Source organism: Galendromus occidentalis, unplaced genomic scaffold (genome assembly GCF_000255335.2).
Source record: "Galendromus occidentalis unplaced genomic scaffold, Mocc_1.1 scf7180000077530, whole genome shotgun sequence".
NCBI lineage: Eukaryota > Metazoa > Arthropoda > Arachnida > Mesostigmata > Phytoseiidae > Galendromus > Galendromus occidentalis.
This window is the reverse complement of record NW_003805518.1, coordinates 640,630-665,913: the sequence shown is the minus strand read 5'-3', so window position 1 is coordinate 665,913 and position 25,284 is coordinate 640,630. Positions and strand designations below refer to the sequence as shown.

The window sequence follows — 25,284 nt, the reverse complement described above, 5'->3', positions numbered from 1 at the left end:
AGACGTCCATCGAGAAGGAATGTGCGCGGTAGACATCAACGACAACAGAGAGTGAGCCAGACATTAGCGGAACAGCGAATAAAAACAAACATAAAAACAATGTGCACGCCAGGGCATAAAACACGTCGGAGCGGTATCATCATCGGGTAACTGTTGTTCAAGCCCCAGCAGAACTTCTTCCTCTTGCGGGAGCGGAAACTTCCCCGCGACCTTCTGACTCCATTGGGACATGGGGAGGGAAGAGGGAGGGGGAAAGAGCTCCCGAGGAGGCCATGAGGAACGAGAAGAAGGTTTCGCGAAGCCGTGCGATCTGAGTGTTCGGAAAGATGCCGGAAACTTCCGAAACCAAATCCAGACCCGAATACCCCACGTCAATTTCTCAAAAAGCTCTCCGTAGTATTTTCTGAACTTCGAACGACAATCACGCATCGTGAACCTGAAGTTTCCAGATGAGCACTCCAGGCCCATGCGCCGGCGGATTCTCTCTGGCGATCATCGAAGCTTCTGACGTGGGCTCGACGCCCACCGAGACGGTGTCACGTCAGCGATTCCTGAAAACCTCCACAAGTTGCTGTGCCCATGCATGAGCCCCACCATGACCACGCGATCGAAACGGTGCTGCTGAAAAACCTCAGGATTGGTGCTCCAGGTCGAAGATTATTCGCAGGGTGCAATTTGTGGAGACGCATTGTCTTAGGCATTCCTGCGCATGCCCATCCGGAAGACCGAGCATGAAGTAGCCTGCTCCCATTCCAGGGAGAACTTGGGGAACTCCGGAGCCCCGACAACGCCGACGCCCGCCTCCGGGAACCCCAGTTCCGTCACAGAACAGGGCGCTTATCAAAGACAAGGGGAGAAGGGACGTGGTCTGATGGTTGTCTGAGACGTTTTTGCTCGGAGCGATTTTTCCTCACTTTTTAATTTAGTTTTCCTGTGCCTCGGCAAGGTTTGAAGTTGCTTCCTCATCAGGAAGTGTCGTCTTGAAAGATAACAGATGGCTTGACTGAGTGAAAGCCCCGTGGCGACGAATCGCATCTCAGGTTCGTGGGTGCCGGCAGTAACTTCTAACCATCGCGTCCGTCGGAGCGAGGAAAGAGCTCTCGAGCTCAACGAGCCCGCTGCCCCAGTTTTCGTCCCCGCCGAGCCCGGCGGTAGACACTATCTCGGCAGATCTGACGTGTGAACGAACTTGTGATCCCGCTGGAACATATTCGAGGGCGAACTGTTTCGGGCGCACATCGCGTAGGATGAGCGATCCCAGTGGGTTTTCCAAGCTCTCATTATGGATCGAACTCCCGCTCGGTCTCATGAGCGTGCCTCCAGGCTGAATCGAGATCGCTACGAGAGGCAGCTCTCAACACCCATCTGTATCTGTTGCTCTGCACAATGGCCACCGGTCGGACTGCAACAAGCACTCACTGACACTCCGGATCTGGCGACTCGGCGTTTTTGCGCCGGGGACGCCGGCGAACGATGGCTTGCGGACGACTGACTTCTTTGTCGACTTTCGATTTGTGCTCCGGAATGCGTCGCCAACAGTGAGTGAGAAGTGAAGTCCGTGCCGTAAAAATGGAATCCAGTAGACGTGCGTCCACTTGAGCGGCGGGAGATTCCAATGTTGCGACGTCTGGAGTCCCGAATTATGAACTGAGCCTATACGCACGACCACGAATGCGTTTTCTGCGTTCTATCGGGAGCAGCGAGCCTGTTACGACGTCGACGTTCGAGGCGTCACGAGCGGGGTGCAAACAGATGGGAAAACTTGGACAGTGATACGTATTTTCCGTCGAGATATTCACTCGACTGGATGTGACAAAAAAAATGCGTATGACAGTAGGTTAATGACGTCGGTAAACGCCAGAATTTATGACGTTCCAAGTAAAGCGTATGGGTGGGCCATACAGGTCTTGTTTCCCGTCTTCTCCTGGAATGGTGTCTGATGCTAATGGAAGACATCGTCCCGCTGCGGTGGAAAACAGGAGAAAAAAAACGACTGCGTCCCGAGGCGACTGCCTGCAGGAAAGCTTCTTGCTGTGCGATGTTAAGAAAAAAACGTTTTTTCCTTCCATTCGTCGTTCGCAGTTGTCGGAATCGGAAGTCGCGCGATTCATGCAAATGTCCCGCGATTTGCTGGAAGTCGACATTGCTGTAAGCGACGATTGCGCTCCCGTTCTCAGGCGTCTGCGAGATAAACATGACGAATCGGATGAACTCGAAGTGGCGGCGCGTGCTGCGCACAAATGGAGAAACTTTTTATCAAAATGGAAAACTTCCAGACATCGGTCCGTGACAGCCGCAACATCGAACCGCAATAAGGCAGTCGCTGATCGAATGCAAGGGTCGCCGCGTCACAGCCCGGGTCGAGATCGATCCGGGCGGGACGAGACATCGCATCAGGGCTGTGGGAGAGACTCGTCGAGCGCCAAACGTATGGGCGCGCCAGTGTAGTCGCGACTCGGGGGAGGAAGGGGGGCGAAGTACGTGCACGCTAAACCGTCGGGGGCTCTGTCTGCAAATAAAGCACTTTTACCGAGGATCTCATCGAGCACTCGCCACATCGGTCATACTTAAAGTCCCATGCGCGCGTAGTTGGCCGCTGCCCAAAAGCCCACTGCGCCGTCGAGAAGTCCCCGACGAGATGACGTCGTCATCTCGGAAGCTGCTCGAGATCTCGGTGTCGATGCGCGTATGTGTGGCCTTGTGAGTGAATGGGCGTGCGTGGCTCGTATCATATTCGCTATGTTTATCTTACGCGAGGCATTTCAGCCACCTCAACCGACTCCGGCGAGAACATGCGGGGGGGGGGGAGGAGGGCGAGGGTCTTGACAGGCCAGGAGGGAGTGGACGGTCCCGAGTTTGCAGGCCAGAGAGACAAGGAACGATTTTCCTAATGTCCCACATTTGGCCGACATCTTCTACTTCCACCACTGCCTCCGCTCCCGAGGAGCAAGGGGAGAAGCCAAGGTCAAGAAGGAAGAACTCAGACACTACGACTGCAAGGTCGAACGTGGTCGAAATAGCAGAAAGAGGCGATCGCCGCAAAATACGCCGTAAATCGATGCTTTGGGAATCGACTGTCTATTAAGTCGGAGGAAAAGTGCTATAAAACTTCTGGACACGGTTCGGAATTCCGGCACTATACGCGAGAGAATTGGGATGGCGAGTTCTGTCAAAGACTTTCCGTGCGATATCTTGAGTTCTCTCGGTGGACAAAGCTTTCGGAAATCATTGAAAATGTGTTATCGCTGAAGATGGGGTCGAAATGACGCAAACACGCAAGGAAACAATACCTCGAAAAAAATCCCTCAGCCCTCGGGGTCAAGCAGCCTTCCCTTCGGATTGGCGGCACCTTGTAGAAAGGTGCCGCCATAATCCTCTCTCGAATTTCCTTTCCCACCATCCGTCGACTTGAGGACAGAACAATATGGGACCTCCCATTCATCTGAGAGAGCGCGAGCATCCCGGCGTATCCAGCGCGGCGTCGCGAGCCGATCGAGTCGATGCAGAAAGATCCCTGGAGAAACTGAGGGTTTTCACCCCGGCCGCGAGCGAATATCGCCACGACAATGTCTGAGGAGCCAGCGAACTGCGATCAATCATTGATTCATGCGATCATTAAGAGATCATAACTCTCGGATATGCGGAATTATTCGCCGAGGAACTTTGCTTCAGGGAGAGATCGTCAGGATATCACGTTCCTAGACCATCGGGTCTAATATGCGAAAACGAGCGAAAGCAGGATATGTAAATGATTGGGCTGAATCGACCTTATTCCCCCTTCTCTTGAAGCAAATCCGTCCGTTTCGCGTCTCAGAGGCTCTCTTCAGATTCTCGCTTATGTTAATGTGTCTTTCCGAGGATCCCCCAACGCTTCAAGCATGGCGGCTGTCTTAACACTGTGGTCGGAGAGACTGCCCTCCGGGATTCCCGAAAACTAATAAGCAGTCAGGGAGCAGTCCTCAGGAGAGGATTATCAGGACAAACTCTCCCGATTCTAAGCGGATCATACAGTTTCGTTTTTATTTGATTTGTTCTCAGCTCCACGGCATCGGGCGGAGTACGGCATTGAGGAACACTCAGCACTTCGAGTCTTCCCTCGACACGAGGGAGTTCGGACCGGAGCACCTTGGAAAAACACAGCAATTGAATGCCCCGCTTCTTCTACTCCTGGAAACTCTGTCAAACTCCCCGAAGAGCCCCACTAATTGGCCACCCTCTTCGACGAATCCCTAGGACCCTCGATATTTCGCTTCGGAGGTGCAGGAAATTCGCCAAACGAGGCTCGAATGACCCGCAATATTTAGAGTTCGTCAGTCCTCCATGGATGGTCGTTCCTAATTTGCTGATCTCTCCAAGCTCCTGTGCCTAGTCCAATTTTTTTCTGGAGTTGGACCCGAACCGCGTGTGCACCGGAGCAGCGGAATGTCATCGTAAGCGAATGCGTCCGGTCATTTTTATGCTAATGAGGTCGAGGACGGGAACTTGATTCCTGTCCGTCCCGATTATCGATTTGAAACGTTGATTCGCAAAGGGCAGCGCTGCTATGCGAAACGTTCCTCGGAGGGAGGAGCGGTGCGCTCTGAAATACCATACTTACTCGGCTCTGATGAGGGGATCGAGATTCGACGTCGGAACTCTATCCGGCGGGCGAACGATAAATCAATCAATTAATTCAACCATCCGGTCGAATTTTTCAGTCGAGTCCCACGAAGCGAGCGAGCGAGTTCCTAGAGCGAGGAGGGCATACGAGTAGCCGAGTTCCCGTCTGCGCGAACGAGAATATCTCACTTGCGAGAGCAGACCACAGCGGAGAGAATGATGACGTAAAGTATTCATAGAACACTTCATTCGCAACTGGAGTCGGCACAACCTTGCTCTCCGTTAGAGCGGAGTAAACATAGCGAGGAGCGGAGTAATAATAGCGAGGAACGGAGTTCCGAAGTGGTGAGACTCGATCGCGAAGCGAAACTATGCGACCTCGAGGGTTGAGTCTGGAGGTGTAGGAGACGAGATGACCTGAGGATGTTCCTCAGAGACCTAGGGAATTCCTCACCTGTCGTTCCGATCCGCTGTCCTTCGGAAGAGGAAGCCACCTGGAACTCCAAGGCATCAACGTTATTTTGGTTGGTGGAGCTCGCAAAGAAGTCTTTTGATATCCCGCCGTCGAATAATTATCAATATCCTCGCTCCGCGCTCAGATCGCTATAAGTAGGTCTCTTCTCGAGAAGATGAGCCTCTCGTAGGCCCGCACGTCGTGTCATTGGCCTGACTTGCTCATTACTCTTTGCAATGCGGGAATTCTCGCCGAAACGAGAGGGCAACCCTTCTCGGGGTCTCGGAGCTGCGGAGCTCACTCCACATGATCTCGTATCGGAATCACGGAGGAGCAGAGAGACGATGACGTCGAAAGTCGGAACTCCAATCCGTGATTACGCCCCGCGCGACGAAACTACACTTTTCAAACGGGAAATTATTCCCCTCGCCGAAGCTCTCGTGGGGAGGTTCGCATCGAGAAGCTCACCGGTTTTTCGGTGTGAAGAGGGGGAATCGGTTCGCTAATTTCGAGCAATCAGCTTGAGCAGCTATGCGCCTAATCCGGATAAACTGAATTGAACCCTTGGCAACCCGATCCCGCGACGGCTTCCCTGAAGGAAGAATTTAAAAAATCTTCCATGATTTTTTGCCTCCGACGGGAATATTCGAACCGCCGAGTGGGCTCAACGCAATCACGGAAAATGTGCTGTCTACGTTCGCCTGTCCCTCGCAACCCGACAAGACGGGGTCGAGTAGGACAGAGCGGATTCTTTGTTTTCTGCTTTAAGAGACCGAAGAATGACCACCGATTCAACGATTAGCACCGACTCCAGTTTTTCCAAACCCATATAAGCTCATAAGTCGATCTGCTGCAGAGAGATAAGATAATCCCACGCTATACCCTCGGCGAGAACAGCGATAGCAACTCTTGGAGGTGCAGACAAATTTCTATTCTATTGGCTTCCTCATCTCCCCATTCATCCCGCTCCATCGATCTTTTATCTCGCCACCCGTTCCCAGGCGGCAGCGATAAACCGCGTCATCGTTACCTTCCTTTGGACCTCCAACGTTGGAATTTTTTTATTCGGCGCTTACACGACGCATCCTCCGAGGAATTTCGCAAACTTTCGTGTGCCGCCAGGCACGAAGAACTGTTGCGGCGCTCGTGTAGACTCTTTCATCAGGAAATGCATCGGATAGCATTTCCCGGAGCACTGAAAAAAGAGTGAAGAACTTCCCGAGAGCGGACTGCAAGTCAAGTCATTGCGCAGGCAGAGCGTTCGTTCCACACGAGCATTCTTAGCTTACATCAGCTGGTTTAACATTCACGAGCGAACTTTGTGATGAGGAGCGACCTTAGAACTTTTCTCGTGTCTTGAGACATGCCGTTCATCCCTCTTAGCCAACGAGCGTTTTTCCTCAGGAGGCTTTGGCGAAAAGTAAGGGTTTCCAATTACGAGCCGGCGGGGAAAAAGCGAACGGCTCCCTGGCTCCTGTCAGCATTGTCTCAACGATGTCGATATTAGCTTGCATGTCATCAAGCATTCCAGCCGCCGCTCACACGTCCCGCATCCATGCGCCATCTGGCAGGCGGATGGCCGCATGATTGTTTTCAGATCAAGTTTTCACTGGTGATGACATTCGGCGATGCGTTCTCCATATCTGGCGTCGATGACCGGATTCGAGCCGGCTGCTGGCGACGGGTCGCATCAAATAGGATCCGGAGGCTTATGACCGCAAATCACATCGCTCTCTGGCGACGCACGTGGAGGTGTTCCGATCGTTTGAAGCAATATTTTTCAAAACTCGCTTCCGCCTGGTTGAAGACCGCGTCCCGGCTCGGCCGGTCTCCAGGCCACGTATCACTCAATTTCGCTGCTCATATTACGGGGAAAGGAAGGGAGAGATTGATAGAAGCTTCATTACCCGGCGGTCCCTGTCCCGCGGATTGCCGGAGCCTTCCCGGCCGCCTTCCCGCCAGTGGACCGGTCAGTCAACCACTGACTGCGTTGACCCGCTGTGCGGACTAACCAAGAAAGCAACTAGGCGAAGAAAAGCGGACTTGGTGAACCTGATATAGAGGCTAATGTGCTGTCGGATGTCAAATGCTTAAAAAAAGCCTGTTTACACAGGTGTTCGCAACGCTGATGAGATGTAGTCTTTTTATGGCCCTGTCGTCTTGTTTCAAATGGCTCACCTGCCCCAGTCGAGGGATGGGCGACATGCGAGAGCAGGGCGAGTGCTCAAGCCCCAGTCCGGAGGTGTCGACCCCATTCCCCGCTGACTGGGATCGAACTCCCGGATCCACTCTGCGAATGACTTGGATTGGGACCCCAAGGCACTTGACGTATGTCGCACCCGACTGGATCCGACCGAAGAAAAAAGTGAATTCCAGGTCTCCTGTCGATTATCTGATTTGAGTTCTTGTCATGGTTTTGTCATGGTCGATTTTCATGGTAGAATTTTTCCTCCTCCGTAATTTGTCATGACTCATGACTGAGGATCCAGTCGGAAGATTACGGAGTTATTCGCCGCAACGTGCGAAAGTTTCGCGCTTAAGTTACCCAGTCTCGTCGTTTGTTCAAAATTTGTTGTGACAGGAGAGCGTCGAGTTTCACAGTCCGCTCGGATTCTCGAGGAACGATGACGCCTCGAGTTTTGAACTCATGAGGAGGGTGTTGCTCCAGAGGAACTCGATCGACTCGTGTAGCATCTATTTCGGGCATCGTTTCCTTTAATACATGCGCGAGTTATTGGACAGCACGCTCGGCCGCGTTGAAGTGGAGCCCTGCGGGTACGTCATGTAGCCGGAGGAGAATAGCTGGTTGATTCGGTCGGTGGGTCGCTTGGTGGCCGGTAGCTTGCCGTTTTGCGAAGACCGCCTGTTCGTCGTTGAGTCCGTCGGTCGGTCGGTCGGGCGTTCTTCCAGTCGGTCCTTCTTTCGGTAGGTCGCTCGGTCGCTTGGCAGCTCGGTAGTGTCCTGACTGAGGAAAGGACCGCAGCTCGAGGGGGAGGGAAGGCTCCTCGCCCTTGTTGTAGTTTGCGAGTTGGATCCGCACGACAGAGAGCTTCGTGGACTCGACGCGGGAAGTCGCGTTGAATGCAGTCGAGTTCGGCCCGGGGAACCGGGCATGTAATTTTTGTCTAGTGCTTGCAACTGACGCGCTCTTGGATCGTCGTGCAGAAATATGGTGACCTAAAGTGTTTGCACATGCAGGACGTTACCTACGAAAGGCGTACGTCGACATCGTAAGTGATTCGGTGATTTCTGAAAGTTGCGCTTGTGAGCCCCGATTGCGAAGCGGATCAGCGACGGCCGGGATAGAATGAAGCAGAACGTCGATTGTTCCCCAGGAATGTGGGACAGGGTGGAAGGAGGGAAACGAATCGAATTTCTTGGCTCTCCGATTCGACCGCCGCGCTGAACGGCTCGGAAGGATGCGGATGAAATCCCCGTGAGCGGGCCCTAGTGTTCTCATTGAATACGTTGTTTGCACCGTGATCATGTGAGAACGGCAGGTGAATTTATAAGCGGTACGAATCAGCTGTCAAATCGGAGGAGAAGCACTCCGGACCGTTTTTCCCGAGGGCGATGGAGATGTGTTTCATCTTACTTACACCGTCCGCTCTTGATTTATTGGGGTGTTTAGTCAGGATTAGGAAGCTTCTGTGAGGCGGGCTTGCTTTTTGAACACCTGCCGCCGTGCGTGGAAAAGGCCCGTTTGTAATTCCCTCAACTCCTGGAGAGCCCTCAAGTCGGACTTCTCGAGCGCCCTACCGTGACGGTCGAGAAAACATTTGGGGAGCGTGATCACGGATGTAACCCGTACATAGTTCTACGCTAATTCTCGCGTATCAGGATTATCCGCGGTTTCTCTGGATAGGTGTGCTTTCTGGGGAATAGAGCATCCATCTCTCCGTGGGTCGGTCTCTTCGAATATCGACCGTGCGAACAAGTACGCCCCCGTACCTAACCAACCGCGCACCACGCCATGCGCGAATACGCCCATCTCGGAGATGTCGCCTATTTGCGACAATCCGACGTCTCATGCGTTTTCAGACGTCTCTATGAGATCCGTTCGATGACGTTCATTTTGCGTTGAACATGACTCCCGAGATTCCGATTACTCGACTAGGAACAGGTGTGCATCGGTTTTCGCTTCATTCTGATCCTGTGCATCCCCGCACGCGCCGGAGCTCTGTCAGCGGAGATGATCACGTGTTGTTGTTGTTGTTCCAGTGGGAGAACATTTCTCCGGCGAAGGACTTCGTGGGTGAAAGTAGTGCACGTGACCAAGACAACGACGATAATTAGGTGGCAGTGAGCAAGAAAAACCACAGAGGCGGGAATACGTTGAAGGTGACTAAGTCAACGAAGTTCTACGTCGGAACGACGTCGAAGAAACGAAAAAAAACGCCTCCAGGACCTCCGCGACGGCTACACACAAGCATCACGATTGATCCGTAGACGCTACAGTGAGGTTGACGGTGAATTTTCCTGCGACGTGAATACGTCCAGGATTTCATCATTCCCTCGATTCCCGCTACGTACTTCCCGACCCAGCCTCCCCAAACCCACATCAAAGGTCGATCCAATGTGACCACAACCCATCAACAACTCCCACCTCACCTCGATCCTCGACCAGTTCTCATTCCGATTCTCAGTGGCATCATCTTCTTTCCAATCATCGCCTTCATAATAATTTGCGCACTCCGCTACCGGGCCATGCGACTCCGAAGGAAGGAACATCGAAAACGCCTCCGCGGAGGGTGAGTACCCGGTGTCCCCTTCTTCCTCTCCCGATTCCCATTCCTTTTGCTTCTCTGCTCCGGTCTTCAGCGGAAGCGGCGGCGACCTGTGAATTCGCATCCCAAAGACACCTTCAGTCGACCATTCAAGCCTCACACAGCAGTTGTTGTAACAAAGCGGGCTGCAGTAGTAACGTCAGCAACAATAATAGCCGTCGTAGTAACAGCTGTTGGAACGACTGAACAAAAACCCACGCCACGACTCGCATTCCGAGTCCCTTTAATGTTCAAACAAGGAACGAGCGGGCGCGCGCTGATTGTGAGCCCAAAGTCTGCTCGGGCAACTCGACCAGAAACCTGTTCGCGTTTGAGGATTCGCAGCAGCAACGAGAAAAGTCCTGGAAAAAGCGGGCTGCGAAGAGCCTACCGTCGGAGAGGAGCAAGCTGCGTTCAGACGAATCCTCGTCATGTCTGATCCCGCCGGTACGGAGTTCTGAACGCAAAGACGCATTTTGAGCCTCACGCTCGGCAACGCTTCGAGCTAATGGCGGCTCCTGGCCCGAAATCTGGCGTTCGACTCGACGGTGCAGCGGTGATGGCCCTCGGCCTACGATGTCTGAGGTTCGGGATCGAACGTATACCGAAAACTCAGATGGGGGTTTTATTTCGAATCGCGAAGGGGAGTCGGAGCGAAGAGGAATTGAGAAAGTCTGACGGAGCACGGCACGACAGAACATCGTCGCAACCGGCGATTCCGGGGAAAGTTTTGTGAGCACTTTTTGTGTCGCAGAAGGGACGCTCAGCGGAGCGGAAGCTGCCGTTGGAATTCCCGCAAACTGAATATATGTATCTCTACATATCTCTCCATTCATGCATGCATGCGAGCATCCATTCCTTCTCTCCTCGTTTGTGTACCTACCGGCCGGCAAGTGCGACCACTGCGGAGGACGAATGGCCTCTCGCTCAGGGCGACAGCCGACAAGCGAGATAGCGTCGTCGAACGCTGTTTTCCATATTCGATTCGCTTCCCATGATGCCTTCCCGCCATTTTCTCAACTCGTGTTTTATTGACACCACCGGGTCGTATTTCCCTTCTTGGCGGCGATGGTTTCGCGTCGAGTCAAACTTTCGAGTTTCTCGGTATCGACCGCGATTTTTTCTCCTCGAGACTGAGGTCAGGTTCCCCCTCCTCGGTGAGGTGCCGTATTCGCTCAAGGGATAATAGGAGCCATCTCGCCCGAATCCCGCTCAAATCCATAAACTGTGAAACATTAGCGCTCTGACCATCAGCGATCTCGTTGATGATCTCCGAATGAGCCTGGTCCCTTGAAGGTACCTGGAGGTGAAAAAGACGTCAAAGGGCTCCTGCGCTTCGCTTCCGGAAGTCGCGCGATCTCTGAAAGGAAAGCTCCGCGGTCCTCTGAGCCGTTCCGAATTCAGGGAACGATCCTTTTTGATTTCTAATTCTGGGTCGTGGGGTTCTGCCGAGAGGAGGTCGGTGTTCCCTGACAATCGTTCGAACGAATCTCAGGAAATCGGTTTCTCAATCCCAGCGCTTCGCAAGAGACTTCTCTCCTGACGTCTCTCTGCCACTTGTCAACCCGGACTCCGACGACTGTTTGTAAGCGCCATAGAGGGAGGCAGTCGAACGGATGAAAGGAGAAGTGGTTGTCCTCTGTTTCTTCTCTGAAGAGCTGAAGGAGCCTTCGAGAATGAACACATGGCTGCACCCGTCCTTCAGTTTGAGGGGAGCGACGGATGGTAACATCTACGCCTTGTCGGCAGACTTCCGGACTGGATATTTTCTCGCAACCACGAATATTCTCGGACGGGTTCCGACCCGATGCCCGATACATCCCGCACAGGATGACGACGGGAATAACCTACAATAGTTCACGACCTTCTGCTGGAGTCTCATTCCGCTCGTTCCAATGATTTCCAAAAAGCACAAAAAGTCCTTTTATGGTTCGTGAGGGAGAGAGAGATTTTCCCTCGATCAGCTCCGGAGTGGAATCGTGATTTCGCGTCTCAAGCGGCGTCATTGTTAATACATTTGTATCTTCTCGGAGTCTGGATGCGCTGAACAGCTCGGGGGCGATTTTCACACAGGAGTGATATCTGTCGTCGTGGGGATGTCCACAGACAACTCGTTTGCTCCGAGCAAACGAGTTGTCAAGCGGTAGTGGCAGAAACTCAGCGGGAGGCGGACGAGTTCCGAGATCAAGCGAGAACCATTGAAAGAAAGTTCCGGCGCTCCGATCCTCGGTTGACCTAAACGGCTTGGCTCCTGAGAAAGCCGCCGACGGACCCTTTGATATTGAAATTCTCCGAATCAACTCTGTCAAATTTCGCTGCAGCACAATGATGGTCCATCGTCCCTAACGGAGGTGTGAAATTCCAATTTTGCCGACACCGTTTGTCGTGGGATTTTTGATCGAATCGAGACGATATCTACGATCCCTGGGACATCGTGGAGCCGTTGCGCAAAGGCTCTTCCACTAATATCGCGGGACTCGAACGTCGCTACTTCAGGCGATTGTCCGAATCGCAAGAGTGGACGGAGAGACAATCTCTTTCTCGGGAGCCGAGGACGACGACGACGACGTGAGGCCAGAGCTGGTTCCGGGTCATCGACGAGACCATAGAACAAAAATGAGCGGCCAGGGACAAACCAAAAAAAACAAGAGCAAAGTATTGCAAGATGTTCCCGTTGTTAGCGTCCCGTTGCAAACAATCAAGGAGAGCGACAAGCTCAACTTATTGCAGAATCCTGATCCCTTCCCGAACGAACAAAGCTTTCGCAAGGCTCACTCTCTCCGGGGAGCGTCATCCGAGGAGGGAAAAAATCCCACCGAAGCTCTTCGCATCGAGGAACTTCTCTACTCACAATCATAGTGCTGGAGTATCCGAATAAATCCCGGACCTCAATAAGAGAATGCTGCTATTGGTGTGATTGTTCGAGCACTCATTACTTGATATTAGATGGAAAGCTAGGGCCAACTCGAATACTTTCCACCGGGAGTTTTCCACGTTATTTCGCTGACTCTTGTATTCGGCCCGCGGCTTATCGCGGCCGGTTTTGTCCCCATCTCTCAGCCGATAGTTATCACGTTCCGAGGGAAATCAGTTTCAGCGGCGGCACCGGACGTCCTGAAATTGTTTCCGATCGCAGTCCGGCATCGGTCACTCGACTCGCCCAAGCCCAACCTCTTTCTCCATATCACGAATCGATAGACGGCTCGCGATTTCCGCTGACTGCAGACTGACGAAGTTTTCTTCCTTTCCACATTCCAGCATTCGCGGAGGGCGCGGCATGCATGTGCCCATTCCAGCACTCGGCGAACGATCATCATACTTCTCACAAAACTCTTCTTCGGGGGAAACTGCAAGCAGACAGCCCATAGGTGAGCTGATTTGTGGGCCACTCGACTGACAACTCCACAGCACAGCTACACGAAACACTCGGTTTCAATAGGTACCTATCGTCCATCCGAACTCTTTAGAAAAGAAGCTTGGCCACGGAAATTGCGCAGATCTTGTCGTCGTCTAGGTACGGAAATTTTTTGAACGATTTGCCGTCATTGATCGATCACTCAATCAGCACGAAAGAATGTTGTTGCATATTTTTTGAATCTCGGCCAGCGAACTTTTTCCGCCGTTGGTCGGCTAGGCCCTCCGGTCGAATGGTCGACGGGATCGTCCGCCGCAGCAACCTCACACTCACGCATTCACTGACACCGTAGGCACTCGTACGCGAACGACGTAATCTGAACGACGCACCGAGAAAAAAAGGTCCACCGAATTCCAGCATGCGCAACTGGTCGAGATCTTTTTTTTCTCCGTGGCGTCCACACTGTCAGGAAACGAGGAGAATTCACGGTGATAAACGAGGCTCGAGGCGACACATATTCGGAGCTCCATGGTGACCACATCGAAAGCCACAGCCAAAAAGAAACGCCTCCACCACTAGACAATTAGGCGCCAATCAGACGCGAGTCAGTCTTGACAAACAACGGCAGGCAGATAAACAGTCCGATAGAGCTCAACGCGCACGCACACGATTTCGACCTGGAACGTGGTCGGACAGACGAGGGAGAAGACAAACGAGAACCAGACAGCCGTATCAGGACAGATAGCAATTCAAGAGACGGATCAGGTTAGACACGGCACAGACACTGCATGGGAGCAGAAGGCTGCATGCGATATCACTGTTAATTGATGGAACGATAAGGGAACACCGGAAAGAAGGAGCAGTCGGAGAATCGGTATCGTCATTGTAAGCATCACTCACGAGAGCGAGGCCACTTATGAATTGACTGAAGACGGCGAGTTGACGCGATTTATTTCTCCAACGCTGTTTCGGTGCGAAGGTCGACACACGGAGGCTTCGATCCTCGAGCACAGACACAATACACGGACACCCCTCTACAATGATGACTGATGACGACACACACGCAAAGACGAAGACAAAATGTTTTTTCTTTTTTCCGAGAGGAGGGAGCTCTTAATGTTTTCCTATGTGTGCCGTGAATCACCGATTCGAGAACCTGTTCACGGAGAAAAATTCTCGAGGAGCGGACCGCTGCACCGTGAGATCTATTCTGCGATGGAATCGGAATTTTTAGTCTCAAACCGGCGAGTGCGATTCGAGATCCTCGATGCAGGGGAATCGGTACAGGTCATTTGGGCGAAAAGTCAAGAGGGCGCGAGCTCCAATTGGGCGAAATGCCATTTGGGCGCAAAGTCATTTGGGCGCAGCGCCATTTGGGCGCAATGCCATTTGGGCGCAATGCAATTTGGGCGAGATGCCGTTTGGGCGAAAACCTATTTGGGCGAATCCCATTTGGGCGAAATGCCATTTGGGCGCAGAATTGGTAGGATCTTTCATTTGAGGAAGCAGATCACTCATGAGAAATCGACGGGAAACAGGACCTGGTGATCGCAAGAATGAAAACACCTTGTGAATGCGCTCCTCGGCGCAGCTTTCGAGAGTTTACTCTTGGCTTATCGCTTTCTCGCTTTCATTGCCATAGGCGACATATGCCACCAACATCGTTGGCATACGGCGGACTGATGGTTAATCTCGTCAACTTTAATTTACACATATTTTGCGAAGACGAGCAGAACTTGTCGAACCACAAGTTACGACTCCATGAAGAAGTTGTGCGCGATGCCACGCAGATACTCCACGTGAGTCCTGTTCGAAACGTCCCGCACAATCTCTAAAATCCTCCTGTCGGCCTCCACATACTTATTGCGCTTCTTAGAACTTGGAGCACCTCCGAGGAATTGTTCGAGCTGGAAGTCTCGATTTTTCTGTATCCTCCTCAAGCCGTCGATGAACTTCCACAGCGTCGGGTGGCTGACCCCGAACTCGAGCTGCATGCGTCGATGAGCGGCTTCCGCGTAATTGTTTGTACGCGCTTCGCCGTCGAGCGTTCGTTGGAAGACTGACCACATGTCTACCGGGAACAGTGGCTCCCGGGTGACTCTGTTCAATCTCCCGAGGTATACGTCCTCGAAGTAATTGAGAATGGTGACGAGCTCCGGCGGAAGAAGTGCTGCGAGCTCGGAAATCGCGTTATTCAGCTCGGCCGGTGGAACGAAAGCCAAGGCCGCGATCATCCTCGCGTTGAGCGCGAATTCGTCGTCATTACTATACCTGTTGAAAGCATTATCGGGAAAGAAGATTGAGAGGGTGCTGTGATAGAATTAGGGCTGGAACTGGCGAGCCGGATCAGAGGAGTCCTCTCTCCAAGATTCGAATAGAAATCGAAACGAGCATATGAAATCGTTCGGCATATCCAGTCGATCCATTCATCCATCCATCGATCAGCTCAGTGAACGGGTCTTACCGACTCATAAGCCCTTCTCCCGCCAGCTTGAGCTTGATGTTCTTCACGAGGTGGAAGAAACAGCCATCCATCCTCGTATCGGATGAGAAAACGCTGCGCACGGCGTTCATGACAGCCCTTTCGAAGTCCATCACCACGGCCAGAGGACTCAAAGCCGGCCACGCGTTCTTCAGTAGACTCAGCGCCCTCGTGTATGTTTCAGCGGTCTTGTTCGGAAGCAGTGCATACGCGACCGGGAGGACATACTGTGACCGTTCGGCTAGCACCACGAAAATCTGGAGGGCGGTCAATGGAAGCTAAATGGATTGGCCAGAATGAAGCGATCCAATGGGATCCTCCATAGCGGAAACCCCTCCCCTGGGTCGACCCTTGCGAGCTATGAGTACCTGAGAAAAAGTCGGTGGGGAAAGACTGAAGGTCCCATCGACGAATAGCTTTTGGACTAAGCCTATCCACTCTCTCGTGGACTCTCTTCCGAAAATGATTATGCGGTCGACATCTCCTTCACCGCTGTCAGCTACGACGAAATTCTCGAATCGTCCGGGCTCGAATTCATATTCGCGGTAGTGTTCTGGAATTACTATGGAACTCCTAGATTCGAAATTTGCCGGGGTGTTCGAAACGGCGTTCCTGTGGCGGTTTATCATCCTCGCCATGACCGAGCGCTCCGGGAGTCGTCCGAGAGTTGCTCTCGAAGCCGTGAGAAACGCTGAGGACATCACCGACGATGGTGGTTCACTTGTTTCTTCACAGCGTCGCTTGATGGCTTCACGGACTTTCGTGGTCTCGACTCCCGAAGGGTCGACCGGATCCGTGTGTGAGCCTTTCGTACTGACGACCTCCCCCGACTCAATAGAGGTGTACGCTCTAGCGCGGCACGGACAGGAAGCGTTCTTATACATGCACCGCCAACTCTGTACACTTCCTCCGCCTATCACACGGTCCCGGACGTACATCCAGCCCTCGTGAATAAGTTTTTCACGACCTTTCTGAGTCTTGGTGATATTCGAAGCCATTTTTATTCGATGAAATTCCACGACGGATAACAAAACAAAGTCGAGCGTCTAGGAACGATGATCACGGCGACTCAGAATCGTTCGAATTTCGATCACACGGCAGTTATTATTGTTTAAGTCTCTCCGACTCTCATTCGCGAGACATCCACTCGTCACTGCGCACAGCGCGCACATCCTCGATGCCCCTCTCGAAGGCGAAAGAGGTCTCGTCCCGAGATGATTGCCTACGATTATCCATTCTCGTCGAGTGGGATCGTCATAGATGCAGGAAGACAATCTTCGTCGACCAGCCTATTCGGCTGCTGGACGGCATGGCTGAAGCTCTGAAGGAGTCAATCTCTGCGTCTACCATATGAAAAAACGAGTCACTCTCGAGGTATCTTTCCGATGATCTGCGCGCCCAAATGACTTTTCGCCCAATTGGCGGTTGCGCCCAAATAGAATTCGCCCAAATGGCATTGCGCCCAAACGGCTTTGCGCCCAAATGGCACTGCGCCCAAACGGCTTTGCGCCCAATTGGCACTGCGCCCAAATGGCATTGCGCCCAATTGGAGCTTGCGCCCTTTTGACTTTTCGCCCAAATGACCGTGGCCGAGGGGAATTGCTTTCTGATCTCGCGTCGAGCGACGATTTTTTCGCTCCGAACAGCGAAGCGAGGAAAGTGATTATGCAAGAGCTTTCCATCCCATGTGACGGGGTACGGTATGGGATCCGTTCCGTCGTCGTCGCCTCAGCCCGCCCGAACAGCCGGCTCTACTGAGGGGACGTCAGAATTCAGAACCTCCATAAAAAACGATACGTTTCCCAAAGAGGACCTCCCACTAAACTCGAAGCAGATAGCAGCGGTGCGACGACGGTTTCACCTTTTTGCCAAGCTGTAGTCAAGCCACGCGCGATAGTCAAATTGACTAGAACCTGGGTTAGCCAATGGGATTGCGGCTTTTCCAAAACGGGGACGAGATTTCGAAGATTTGTTGCTCCCCACGGAAGCGCTCACGATCCGATCGGTAGTGGAAAAACCGAAATCCTCTCGACCATTTCTCGCTGTAGGAGGACCTTCCCCGTAATTTTCTCCCCCATCGGACCGCGCGCTGGGCTGTGACCTTCATGAGGGAACAATCATTTATTGTTTCCCTCCTTCGTGCGGATAGAGTCTTGCCGTTGGACAGTTTTCTCAAGAGCTGCTCAACCCGTATTTCCCTCCGGAGCGAGTCGTGGTCAATCCCGGAAGAATTGCATGAAACTGCCGCGGAGATATTCTGTGGGTCGTATCGAGAGATCCGGCGCTCCGGAATGGGTTCTGGGTACGCCTCCGAATAGGCGGAAGCGAAGCTCTGTTTCACTCGCCTTCGTTGCTTCATGTGGTGGAAATTTCCCTGGGTGAATCGCATTGCAAACCCTCGGTCAGGGGAACGTAAGGCGTTCAGCGGAGGCATTCGGGAAGCATGGGAGCTGCTCCTTCACCTCGGCAGCGAGGTGGAGGTCACATGGGGCGGTACGTTCTGGGCAAGCGTAAATCCCCGGACGAATCTTAGCGAATAGGCAACAGCTCAAGGAGCGAGAAACAGCGAGATGATCCGCAGATAATTTTCTGGACGTTGTTCGGAGACTAAGGACGATGATTTCGAAGGAATTCTCGCACTGTCTGACTGAGTGCACTGTGCAATATTATTGTGTCCTTTGTCGGTGTACCACAAAATCTTGTTTTCGTACATTTGATGATGATGATGATGGCGATGATGACGTTCTTGAAACAACAAAAAGCAAAACCTTGTAGCCGAAAGCTCACCACGCTCTGATATGCTGCAAGTCGAAGGCTCGAGGCGCAATCATAAAGAGCGTTCAACGACGTCGGCGGCAGCGGAATCGGCTACAGCAACAGCAGCGACGGCGCCGGATCATCAATGGTTATGACCTCTTCATCGGACTTCGCTTTTCCGCGGGAAGGTGGCCGTGACAACAACAAGAGAAACAACGACAACAGCGACAACAACGACAGCAACAAGGACGACAACAACAGAAGCAGCGAGGACGACGGCGGCGACGGCAGCAGCAGCAGCCAACCCTGCGCCACCATAGATAGCAACAGCGATTTATGTGCGTACGTTTTGTACGCACGTTTACGCACACGTGGTCGTACTACCACAATCGAAGCAATCGGAAACACGGGAGACGAGGTAACCGAGCGCGGGCTGATTCCAGGATCCGGCGAGCAGAACAAGGAACAGAGCGAGGTCGACTGTACGGGAATGCGATTCTCAAGTACGTATGATGCAGGCTATGTTTCTTTCCCTTTACGCTCTCTCCTCCGGACTGTTTTGAGACTGATCTTGATGTTGTCGATGTCCATGTTCGTCTTCGTTCTATATTCCACGACCACAACTAATGCCGCCACCATCACCACCACCATCACCATTCACCATTTTGTTCCACAACCATTCCACCACTCACCGTGCTCTTCTCATCCTGAGAGCATCGCCCATCTTCCGCTTTACGGATTTCCCCGCTATGATTTAGAAGAATTGTTCCTCATCCATTCATTCATCCCCACGACAGACGAACGAACACTCACCAAGGAGGAGAGGCTGTTAGCGTAACGTTTCCATACAGAATAATTCTTCGGACTCGCACCAGATTCTTGTCCGAGTGCTGATACCTATTTCCGGGGAAATCGCCTTTCGAAAACTCGACAGGGATGTCGAACGAAATGGAACAAAACTCAATGTGAACGAGGTTCCAAAAGTATGATAGGCTTGTGAGAATTGATATTTCGCAATTCCGTGTGCTGCGAAACTTCAGACAACATTGAATCTTCAGTGCGTAGGCGTGGGCGGGGAGGATTTTCCGGTGCAGAGGTGTTGACATCGACTCAGACCTCGGCGGAAGTTTCAAGAGCGGCGAGATGCCATTCAATAGGGGATTTCACTTCGAGAGAGGGAATCTCAACTCAATCCGATCGAAGGCATCCGAGACGGAAGAGACAGGAGCGAGAAAACTCTCTGGAGCACTGGCCGCACATCCGCTCGAATCAAAAATTTGTACCGAGACGGAGGCAAGATTCGGAATAGCCAGATATAGACGTAGAATCACCGACGGTAAACCAATGAGAGAGTGACAGATGGGAGAATGGATGAGACTCCTGGTGCCAAACATCGCTACCCACTTAGATACGAGAGATGTCCGCTCACTTATTCGATCGACGCGCCTGCTCAGAGGACCGCCGAATTTCGTCCCGAGGCCTAGTCGACAACACACTTGACAATTAGGACGGCAGCAGCGGCAACAATAACATCAACAATCGCAACAACAACCGAAACGACAAGAGTAGTTTGGACGACATCACGAACAACAACGGCAGCGACAACCACAATGAGATGAAACACTTGTTCGACAGCTTCCATTAGCGATTGATTGCGACTGACCGACGTTGCTCGTTGTTTCGAGGCCTGTTTCCATTCGTTCATATCGAATACGCTCGTTATTGCATTTATTCTTTTGGAACGCTTATGCATAAGAATTATCTTCTTCTTCGGCGTCCATGGATGCTTGGAGCGAAAAGCGCCGGACTGACTGCCAGATTGAGTGGCTGAAAGCAAGCGTGCGGAGGCGAGTGAGTCAAGAAGATGAGATGTTTGGCTGAGTCTGCGAATTCGTCGCTCTTGTTGATTCCGTGAGGCTCATTAGAGAATGGGAAACGCTAGACGAAAGCTGAGGGGAACGCTCAGCGGTCTGCGACTGGGAATGTAACCCCATACTCACTCGAAGTGTTCTGTTACGGTAAATTTCAGGCGTCCCTTCTTCGAATCGCCACTCTTCGCAGATGAGTCGAACTACGAGCAGTCTCCAGGTTCCCACCACATCATCATGTGAGTTCCTAGCCTCCCTTCGATCTAACAGCTAGGACATGTCTCGGTTTTCCGCGCAAGTTTCCGCCAATGTTTTCCCGCAGCTCGCGGGAAAACTCGCTTATAGGCGAATCCGAGATCCATCGGCGAAAGTAGTGATGATAAATTAAGATACCGAGTGAACGAGCCCGACGGCGGTGGTTAGTCCGAGTAGTCGTTCGCTGAAAAATTATCCCTTTGAGGGATAATCCTTCCGTGGCGCTTGTTTGTTATTGATGAAAGGAGAAAACTCCCAACAACCATCGGAGCTGCCGATATCCGCCGCTTTAGGCTTGGCAACAGCTCCGACGCAGGTCGGGCTCACGGCTCGAGGCTGCCGCAGGTTCCCGTGTGTAAAGCTGTCCTAGACGCAGATTGCCTGACCGGCCGACTGGCTCTCCGGCTGCCAACATCGACCGGTTGTATAAACTCTGGTCTCTCACAGGTCGCGACGCGATGAAAGCGAGCGTTGATAAAGTCCGCTGAGAGGAACTCCAGACTCCAATAATTTCGTTCGCGGCGCGGTTCCGCAGAGCACTCGCGATTCCCCAGCAGGCCAGAAGTACCTAAATAATATACCGACAAACTTGACATGCATCCAGTTAAAGAATCGGGAGAGCGGATGAACGTGCCCTGGCTCCGTCAATAATTTCCCAGCACCTGCTCCAAAACAAATGCATACGTGCGCTCCGGGAGCTACTCGATGTCGGTCCTCTAGGAGTCTTCTGAGCGGAGCTCCTCCTTCCGTCTTCTAAGCTCTGCTCAGAATCCTGGGCACTGAGGTCATCATGTCGGAATAGAAACTAGCGACAGTCGTAGAGAAAACTCGAAACAGGTCTATGCGATCCCAACCTCAATTTCATTCGCAGCCGATTCCCTCGTGCCCATCCATTCTTTTCCCTTGAAATCGCTTCCCGCCAAACCACCGGATATCGAATACGACTCCGTTCCCGGCTCCGTCCTTCCGCGGTCCCGGAAGAGTTTTGGCGAAAGGCGAGCGTGAAAAGAAGTAGGCCTAAATTCAGAAATGGTCGCCCAAGCGATCGATCATCGATCTTTCCTCGCTTATTGCAATCAAACCGCAATCGGACCGGAACCGGCCCGAATTCCCATCTCTCCGGCTGCCCGTCCTGCCCAGCGTTGTTTCGACTCCCGGGAGCTTTCGAAAACGGACAGGGCGGCGGTCGACGACGACGGCAGGTATTCGACGTCGTGAAACGGGTACGGAGCAACGGTGTGAGCCGGTCAATCGAACGGGGACGATTGACCGCGAAAATTGAATCTGGCATTGAGTCGGAACGAGCTCAGGCTGCGGATCCGTCGTATCGGAGAGCCCGAATATTCCCGTACCGAGTGAGCTCCTGGAAGACTACGCTGCTCAGCGGAAGTAGTAAACGATCATGAACCTCGGTTCGGCAATCGGTGTCTTGGTCCTGACTGAGATTTACGATGAGCTCAGGTCGGATCATTACTTCTGCGAAGCCTGATCATTGTCTCGTTTGGAGCCTCGAAGGAGGAACTGTGGGGGACCGAAAACTAGAGAGAGACAAAAGGCAGGAAGAAAGTCGCGAGGAGTTGCTGAAGGAAAAGTTGAAACAGCTCTGGAGTGTTTCCTCTCAGAGCAGTGACAAAGGAAACTGCCAGGAGCCGTTCAAACGCCGTGTCACCGGCCGTTAAGATCCTCGTTGACTCAGCAGTAATGAGTTACTTGTGGTTTTGTCTCCAGGGAAAACTTGTTAGAGGATTTTGCGCGCTCGCTCATCGTTTTTTCCAAAGACAGACGGAATGTCGTATTTTCCCGGCGCGGGTTCGATCGAACGTGTTCGATTTCTTTCTGCCTAGCTTCGTTATTTCGTTTGCTCCGCGCCGGGTCGGACAGACATCGCTTCGACAGAGCCATCACTCGAGATCCGCGGTGCCAAGGGAAGGAAGGTTCCACTATATCTCGGCGAAATTCATCCCAGACAAGCTACGAAACCCTCACGGAAGCTGACCCGTCCATGAATTCAATTGCATCGCGCACAAATTGTCACAGTTCGAGTGATCATTATTGTTTGTGCTCGGGCAATCCTGTCGACGATTCGCTTCCTCCGCATTGGATGTTAGAAACCCATCAGCAGTAAAACGATTCTGTTTTCGTTGTGTCAACATTCGCGAAGTCTTCTCCCGGGACATCAACGCTCCAGAGATTCGTTTATACAGCGACGACTGTGCTTTGTCGAGCCGGAGCAACGTCGGCATCTGTAAGCTGTGTTGCTTTGTGTTCTTTAGTTTGTTGCAAAAACTCTCTGTAGACCCCGAAGGCTCCGAGCGGAAATCCGAGTGATCCCTGTCGTTGATGGAAACCGGCGACGGCGGGCGACGCGTTTGTGAATAAACGCCCCGCTCTCCAGAAAGCCGCTTGCCGACAGGCCAGAATACGGATCCCGAGGAAGAGGCCGCTTTCCCGCCCGGAGAGCTCTTAAGCCGCGTCGATCCCATCGCGCTACTGTCAATCACTCGTCCACTGTTCTTCATCGATATATGGAGATCAGGGAATGAGACCTAATTTAACGACGTCGCCACGGCACCCGGCGCGGTGGGCAACCTCTCCCGACACTTCGTCGACTTTAACCGAAGCTCGGTCCAGAACCCCGTCTTTTGTGTGTGTCGACGGGGGCGAGCCAGCCTTCTGCAGCCCCTGTTCTCTTGAGAGAAGCAGCGATTTCGTCCCCCGACTCCCAATATGCAGTCTATTGTGTGCCGTGTACGAATACGAGATTTTTCCCTCGGACACTTTGGTCGAGGAATCATTAGCCCAAGGATCGACTGATTTAAGGAGGATTTTCATCCTCCCCAATCGATTCATCAGAATTGGGAAATCCGTCAACGGTATCCGATTCGGCTGTGAGTTCATCTCACTCAGGTAAAGAGCATGAGGCATTGCGAAGTTTCCTGCCGACACCAGCCGTCTTGGGCTGCAAGCGAAATAAATTCGGAATACCTAGGATTGAGAGTCTCTGGTCGGGAGAGCTAATGAAAAAAAGCTCTTCACCCTTCTCCTCTTGCTCGCATGGTGGTCGAGCCAGAAACCTTCCCTCCGAACTTCCGAGAGGGCGATTTTTCTGAATTCTCTCGGGTCGACTTGGAATTCGAAGCAACGTGGGTCTGACGGGGGCAGAAAGCTTCACATGGGACCGTCAGGGGAGGACGGGAGGAAAATCTCTCTGTCGAATGCGTGGCATGCGAACCGCGAAAATCGGACTGTCAGGCTACGCAATGGTCAGGGAAGACTATTTCATGATGACTCTGCATCTACTCCCAGCGATCGACTACAATGACGAGCGCCTCGAAAAATAGAAGGAGGAATTTTTCGATCGAATAAGACTCGACGCTCACGACGACGGTCGTCATGCCTGAAAGCTTCGGCGAAACTTCAGAAGCGCTCGCTGAGCAAGCCATCCTCCTCAGACCGGTCGGGCGGCGTGGAATTCTCGGCTCATTCGGCTCTGTGTAAGTTTTCGCTTCTGTGAGTTCTCCACGCGGAAACGAAGAACGACATCGTAAAACGACGAGGAATCGTGCCGGAAACTCTCCTCTCACCGACGCTGTTCCATTGCTTTCGTGCTGGGTTCCTGATGTATTTTTCATGTTCGTCCTGAACTCACGGGAAAATTGATTCTTGCGTTTTGTCGGATTCAAACAAGTGACTTTCCGAGCCTCGGCGGATATTGAAAGAGGCTTGCGGTTGCAGAATTCGGAACGCGTCGTCACTTACCCGGAGCAGATTGGTGGGGGTTCCTTTCTGCTCGCAGAGCTTTGCCGTGTATATTCGCTTTTCACGCTGGGAGGCAGCGGGAGAAACGCGAGCTTACAGAAACTATGTGGGTAAAAGGATCATTATCAGAAGGAGGTACCGTCGAACACTTACGTACTCGACGAAGCTCGGGACGGCCGACAACAGCCGGAACGCATTAGCGCTCTAGTTGGAGCCAAAGTGAATGACTGGCTTACGGAAGCTGGAAACCATAATATGGACAGTAAACTCGGGGGCTCATTATGCAATTACGCCTAAATAATCTCTTACGCTCGTTCCAGACCAAGGAACCCATCGTACGTCACGTTCTACAAGCTTATCGATCTTCGAGCCGTCGTTCATGGAGGATTCTTCAGATGAGGATAAAGACAACGATAAAGAGATTCCTGTATTCGAAGAGGAGCCGAAGCCGCTCAAAAACGCGACAGTGACCCCGGATCAGGACTGCAGCTCGCCGCTGCCGCAGTTTTGCGACAAGGAGAATCTCACTGAGGTCAGTTTTGTCGGTCAAACTCCGCCGTTCCCATGATTCCCCCTCGAGGCGAACGTTCGAAAACTTACCGGACACACGAGTTACGTCGGAGAGAGACCGATATTCCGCTTGTCAGATGCGGAGAAAAAGCTGCTCCGCGAGATTTCGGACGTATTCCGGGACTCTAGGGTCCTAGCATGGAGCGATTCTCTGTGTTGCGATCGCCCATGAGAGGAACTCATGTTATTTCTGGCCGAAGCGTTACGCCGAGTAAACCATCGACCTGATTAGGCTGCATCGGAGAGTCCAAGAGCAATTGCCCCATTCACAAAGACACGCTAAAAAGATCCCTCCTCGCGAGTGCTTTCGAATGCATGACCATCCGCGCGCCGGTCGAGTCGCCCGCTCGCTTCCCGTCGAACGAAGCCTTGTTGGCTAATTAGATTCGCCAGCAAGAAAGAGTAGCAGAAGAAGGAAG

General features: G+C 52.5%; 1 protein-coding gene across 1 annotated transcript in view; it reads left to right on the top strand.

Annotated features, from left to right (window-relative positions):
- LOC114828497 (uncharacterized) overlaps nt 1-24,863 on the top strand; it is a 33,251-nt gene extending 8,388 nt beyond the window's left edge. Inside the window, exons 2-5 of the mRNA XM_029112854.1 lie at nt 9,554-9,804; nt 13,078-13,187; nt 20,443-20,520; nt 24,616-24,863. Coding sequence (XP_028968687.1) covers nt 9,554-9,804; nt 13,078-13,187; nt 20,443-20,520; nt 24,616-24,863 — 687 coding nt within the window. The remainder of the gene's footprint in view (nt 1-9,553; nt 9,805-13,077; nt 13,188-20,442; nt 20,521-24,615) is intronic.
- The last annotated feature ends 421 nt before the right edge of the window (nt 24,864-25,284 follow it).